Source organism: Talpa occidentalis, unplaced genomic scaffold (genome assembly GCF_014898055.3).
Source record: "Talpa occidentalis isolate TD23 unplaced genomic scaffold, MPIMG_talOcc4v2.1 talOcc4.13, whole genome shotgun sequence".
In the NCBI taxonomy this organism is placed as follows: Eukaryota; Metazoa; Chordata; class Mammalia; order Eulipotyphla; family Talpidae; genus Talpa; species Talpa occidentalis.
Window position 1 is genome coordinate 78,351,132 of NW_023601322.1, and position 6,824 is coordinate 78,357,955.

Sequence of the window (6,824 nt, forward strand, 5' to 3'; positions counted from 1 at the left end):
AAAGAATTGTGACATGGATTAGAAAACCCTATAGAGTGCTGAGACTCTATAATCCACTTGTTCCACATTATTCTATCTGGAATAATCACTAGTATTCTTCATGGTTTAGTGTTTTCTTCTATAAAATGGGAGAAATCAATTCAAGAACCACCCATTTTCCTTTAAAACAAAGATTCCTACCTAGGAAATGCTACAAACTGGGCAAAATTCTGCTCTACTAGTTTATAGACATATTTGTGAGGTCCAGATTCTCAAGGAAACCAAAAACTTTTTCAAAACTATTAACCATTGAATAGAAATGTATAATGTATGCTAACTTGATATATGTCATCAAGTTGCATGAGACTGAAACAAAAGTTGTTTACAATAATACATATCCAACTTGGAAAGCAATGTATTTGTTGGCTATAAAACACAGCAGAACAATCATGAAAGGAATAATTGAAATACCTCATACTTCATGATATATATTAATTGGATAACTAAATATTAGTGCCACACTTGTAGTTTTACCAGCTTTCCCAGTCATTCTAAGGTTTAACTTATATGTTCCATGGCTACTTTTTTCTTATTGCTTTTCTTATTAATGATGTGAGTGATTTTAGCACACTCCTTGTACTTCAAAAAAGGTCCTATAAATCATGGTATCAATATGCTCCACAGTGTACCCCTTGTCTCCTTCCAGGTCACTCACTTTGAATCCTGGGGCACAGGTGCACTTTCCAGTCCCACTGTCACAATCAGCCCCATTCTGGCAGCTGCATATCTGTTGGCAAGCTTCCCCGTAGAATCCAGGAGAACATGTCTCATTACAGTAGAGTCCCGACCAGCCCGGTCTGCAGGCACACTCTCCAGACATGGGGTGACAGCTGAGAGACATGGATGAAAGAAACAAATCACTCTTGGGTAAACGTGACACCCAAGGCCCGTACAAATGTTTATTTAGCCATGATCACTGAATGTGCGATAATTCCATGCACAATAATTTAAACTTCATTTCCAGGGTTGGTATGATTTAATTAATGGAATGAAACTTGACTGGTACTACAGGAGTGTTGCATGTAATCAGCATCATCCTCTAACAGGATGACTATCACAACCTTGTGCTTTTGTCCAAAAGTACATTTTTTTTTTTTGTAAATCAAAAGTATTAATTCAATAAGTAGTCAACTTAATGAAAAGGTCTAAAGAATGTCATCCAATGAACAATACAAATCAGTTAATCAGGGCCTCCCCTGGTGGCACAGGTGGTTAAGCGCAGTGCTAAGAAACTGTCCGCAGCCTCTGCAGCGCCAGTTCGATTCCCAGCCACCGGCAAGGGTCCCACATGGCAAGACAGACCTCTCCTGCCTCACCCGCTGCTCCCCTCAGCAGGGTATTTCGTCAGTCTGACTGTTCTGTTCCCCGCTCTGTCTCTGGTGAATCCTCTCACCATCCCGCATCTGGCCTGTACCCCGATTCTTGTATGCATAAATAAATCTTAAAAAAAAAATCACTTAATCAGGGATGTCTAAGGAACTCTAAATGCAGAGACCTTGCTTCTTCTCTTGGCCTCATGTACCTGGCAGAGGAACAGCTGCCTCTACCTGAAAGAGCTGCCACCTTGGCAGGTCAAGCAGCCAGCTGTCACTCCACAGCAAATGGACATATCAGCTGTGCGAAGATGCATGTGTTAGTGAGGCTGACACAATAGGACACCCTGTGGCACTCAAAACACATGTGCTCCTCACTACAGAGAAAATCAACAATCAAACTAATTCTGCACACAATTGGAAGACTGTTTAATCTTCCCCACTGATGGAGATAAAATCCTCCCTTAAACAAGGACCAAGAACAAAATCACTGTTGCAACTAGGTATTTGCTAAGTGATGTCTCAGAGGACTGTTCATAAATTTATCACTCTTGGAAATGGTTATATATTGGGAAGGATGAAGACTGAGGATGAAATTCTAGTTTTTCTGCTACCTGGGTAATCTTAGCAAAAGCACATAATTTTCTTGGACCTAACATTCTAGTCTGCACAGTGATGCCTTCAACCCATACCCTAAAATCCCATTTCCTATCTTTTTTTTTTTTTTTGCAGAAAAAACAACCTATGAGTTGGACAGTTTTCTTTCTTATTTTCAGAAATTTATTTAAATACACTCTGAGGTCCCTGCAGCAACTAAGTGCTCACAAAGGGTAGGCATCTGTCACAAGCATTGCTCAGAAAACATGGTATGAAGAGATATACTAATAGAAGTCTACATTTAAAATAATTTCTTGCACTGAGAATCTGTCTGGATTCAAAAAAGGGAATCTTGAATCTCACATCTACTTGAATCTGTTCAGATCTACCTATTTTTAGGTGAATCACTTATGCTTAAACAAACATCTGGCATCTCTGTGCTATCTGTGTTTTGATGTATCACAAACAGAGCCATACCCTTTCTTCCCTTTCTTCACTCCTCATTCACTGTCTGCTCCCAATTGTCTCAAATGGTACCACCATTTACTTGGTTGTTCAAACTGGAAATCAAATAGTTATTCCTCCTCTTTCATCTCCTATATGCATTCAATCACTAGGACTTAACCAGTCTAAGTCCACAACATTTCTTGAATCCATCCACATCTCTTCATTGTCACTGGTAACATTCTAGTCTGAGCCAAACTCCTGAACAGACTTCAACTTTTCTCCCTGCATATACTCATGCTTCATCAACTAAAAAGTCATATCATTCTCTGTAAAAGGTCATATCATATCATTCTCTGTAAAACTCTTCAAAGGCTTCCACCTGCATTTAGAATAAAATCCATACTACTAAATATAGTTACTGATTATAGAATTGTCTAAACCAGTACATTTTTAAGAATGAAGGGAGAGTTACTAATAACTATATTATTAAGACAAAGGCCTAAACCAGATGCTTTTTGAGGACACCAGAAATATGACCACCCTATATATATATATATGATCCACAGGCCTTCATTATCTGGCTACTGCCTACTGTCCAATCTCTTTTTTCATCATTATTATCTCTTTATTATTATTCTCAACACATTGAATTTCTTTCAGTTTCTACAAGTATTGAGTTTTTTTAAAGATTTATTTATTCTTTCATACAAGAACCAGGGTACAGCCAGATGTGTGGAAGGGTGGTGAGAGGATTCACCAGAGACAGAACAGGGAACAGAACAGGCAGACTGACTGAAAGACACTGCTGAGGGGGGCAGCGGGGGAGACAGGATATGTCTGCCCTGCCATATGGGTATCTCCCCGGCTGGCTGGGATCAAATCCATGCTGCAGAGGTTGCAGACAGGTTCACAGTGCAGCATTCAACCACCTGTGCCACCAGGGAGGCCCCCAAGTATTGAGATTTTTCAACCTAAAGACTTCTGATGCTTTTCCCACATAACTAGAATGCTATTGCCCATTCTGCCTACCTCTCCATCTTATCCTTTCAGTTCAGTTAAATAGCTCTTTCTTAGAGGATTTTTCACATTACTTACGTTTACATTAGGTTGATAATTTTTTAAGATTTATTTTATTTATAAAAGAACCGGGGTACAGGCCAGATGCGTGGGAGGGTGAGAGGATTCACCAGAGACAGAGCGGGGATCAGAACAGGCAGAATGACTGAAATACACTGCTGAGGGAGCAGCGGGTGAGACAGGAGAGGTCTGCTGTGCCATGTGGGTTGCTCCACAGTTGGTGGGGATCAAACTGTCACTGCAGAGGCTGCGGACAGCTTCACAGCACTGTGCTCAACAGCCTGTGCCATCTGGGAAGCCCCATTAGGCCTATTTTCTTATTCTTTTTCATAACACCCTGCTCTTTTCCCTCATCCCACTTATCACTATCTATAAGCTTTCATTTATTTTTATAGTCATTTAATGTCTCCATTCCCTTCTGTACTTCAAGTTTCATAAGGGCAAGAATTAAGTCTGTTTTATTACCTGTCCCTGGCACACTATAGGCCTATAGTTAATACCAGTTGAGTGAATAGTAAAATGTCACATTTGGTTGACCAGGGATCTTGCTTTCGTACATTAATCTACTCCCACCCCCCAATATCTCAGCAAGCAATATTAAATTACAATCTGTATATCTGCAAACACAAAGGCGAAGGCAAGATCTCCCTTAAAATTAGTTCTTAAAATGTCAAAGTCATAGCTTAAAGGGGACTCACAATTATGTATGGAACACTTACTTATGTGATGTTTATGATAATATTGTAAGTGGCACTGAATGTGTGCCAACACCATGCTAAGCAATCCATGTGCTTTATTTCACTTAATCCTCACAACCATTCGAGGTGTTAGGTATGATCCCATTTTATAAATGAGGGAACACAGTCTAGAAAGAGCAAGTAATTTATTCAGAATCTGACACAGACAGTGGCAGACTCAAATTTGAATCCAGATTTATTTGTTTTACACCAAGAAAAAAGAAACGTTACAGTAGCCTTTGAGGAGGGCTAGATATGAAACAGAATTGCTAAAATTTGGGATGAATACAGATAAAAAGGGTCAACAGGACCAATAAAAGCCTGTATTGTGCAAAAACAGAACAAATTAAAATTTATTTCAGTAAGTTGCTACATTTGAAAAAAGGAAAAAGAAATATTTCAAGTGATGAATTGGTTAAATTAGTGTACCTAACTTACTACAAAAAGGGACAGTAGAAAATACTATTTTTTAAAGATTTATTTATTTATGCATACAAGAACTAGGGTACAGGCCAGAGGTGTGGGGGTTGAGAGGATTCACCAGAGACAGAGTAGGGAACTGACCAGGCAGACTGACCGAACTATACTGCTGAGGGAGCAGCGGATGAGTCAGGAGAGGTCTGCTCCACCACGTGGGTACCTCCCTGGGTGGGGATCAAACTCATGTTGCAATGGCTGCAGATTGCTTCATAGGTTGCGTCTTAACCCCTTGCGCCACCAGTGAGGCCCAGAAAATATTTTTTATATTAAAAAGCAGAAGTAATATTTTTGGTATAGACATAAATGTTAAACAAAGTAGACAGTTTGGGATGGAGAATTGAACTAAGCAAGAGGCAGATAGAGAAATTGATATTCAAGGCCCCCCAGTGAGTATTAGTGCAGCACACTGCTTCTCAGATTGATTGACACCAAAATTAGTATTCTGCAATTTGTAATTAGATGTAGGAAGCCAGAGCACTTTGGAGGCATTTGATGGGTTCTCAGGCAGGCAGCTTAATTGGTAATGAGATTTACGTGTTGATGTTAGAGCAGCAGATTCAAAGTTGAAGGGTGATATACTCCTACCTGTTCTCTTTCTAAAGAACAGACTACTTTGTGTATATGAAAGTAGGATTAGACACATTAGGAATATCTCTCGCTCTATACACACATATAACTAGATACAAATATTCTAGTAAATTTTTTAAGAGTTAAATTAGTATAGAGTTCAATACAATATTGATTAAAAATAGAATGAGTCATTGAATTCCCTTTTATGTATTTCCTTAGCTGTTATTAATACTCAACGCAATGACAATTAGGTGGCATTTGCAAATAGGCATACCCTACTTGCTGACAGCTATTAATTGTCCTTGTTAACAAGATCTAATATATTTATCTCATGCAAAATCTTACTAAATCCAAATTTCATTTTCCTGCTCAAAATAATTTTTAGCATAAAATTCACTTACAGTTGAAATTCCAGGTCACAATGAATGTCTTTAGGTGCTGTAACTGTGCAATTTTGATTTAAAATAATAACATTACTTATAAATATAATTAAATTCCTCTCAATCTTATGAGAGATGGAAAAATAAGAATAGCTACAAATTCTTTGCAACTCCTCCTATCAGGAGGTGGAGTATATTGAATCTGGACTTGGTTAGTTGACCTGCTTTGCTAAAAGAACATTAGTGAACATCAAATAGCCAAAGATTTAAAAACATTTGCATGATGGGGCCTACCCTGTCCCTTGCTACTTTTGATAGTCAGTGACCGTATAAAGAAGCTCAAGCTAACCTACTGGACAAATATGTTTCAGCCACTCCCATCATACAGCCAAATGCTAGATGTGTGAGTAAGGAATTCCAGGATCCATCAGCCTCTGAGAACTGAATACAGGGACATCAGTGGCAGAACTACCAAGCAGAGCTGAGCCCAAATAGTCAAGTAAAAAAATAATTAGTTAATAACTAATTATGTTTTTTTAATAACACCTAGTTTTGGAATAGTTTTTTTTTTAATGCAGCAAAAGCTAACAAATATATACTCCTGCTCAAATGTATATATGTATATATATATACACACACACACACATAGCTGCAATGTATGTCCACAGAACTAATGGTTTGCATTGTTTTTGTTATCTCAGTTATAATGAAAAGGTTTTAGGATAATGTACATTGCGAATGATGTAATAACAAGCTCCATTTGCATGATTAAATGGCAAAGTGAACAAGATACACTTTCAATTAATATAAAGATTCTATACCTTTTAGTTCAAAGGAATTTTTTTTCAGGAATTTTACACAGTAGTAAAAGACATAAAAATCAGATATATAGTTCACTGTGAATTCAATAAGACAGTCATAAAATCAAGATTCTTCTGGTTTTTATTTTTAGCTTTTAAAAATTAGCTTTTATTATTTAGGGAAGCATTTAATAGGCTGTTTTATAATCTGATTATTTGATACATCTTCATGAAATGTATCAATTTCATGAAAGTATCTGATTTTTAAATTCTTTCCATTTATGTGATTGTCACATACATGTTAATTCCATGTACCCTTTGGTTAAAACATACTTAGGTACATGTGACCTATGTCAAACTATTACAGTGTTCATGTCAATAAAA

General features: G+C 37.6%; 1 protein-coding gene across 10 annotated transcripts in view; it reads right to left on the reverse strand.

The window, feature by feature from the left end:
* The window catches only part of MEGF10 (multiple EGF like domains 10), a 340,065-nt gene that overhangs the window by 41,945 nt on the left and 291,296 nt on the right, over window positions 1-6,824 (reverse strand). For all 10 annotated transcript variants that reach the window (XM_037509425.2, XM_054694471.1, XM_054694465.1 and 7 more), the window contains one exon: window positions 695-869. In XM_037509425.2, the coding sequence (XP_037365322.1) occupies window positions 695-869 (175 nt within the window). The remainder of the gene's footprint in view (window positions 1-694; window positions 870-6,824) is intronic.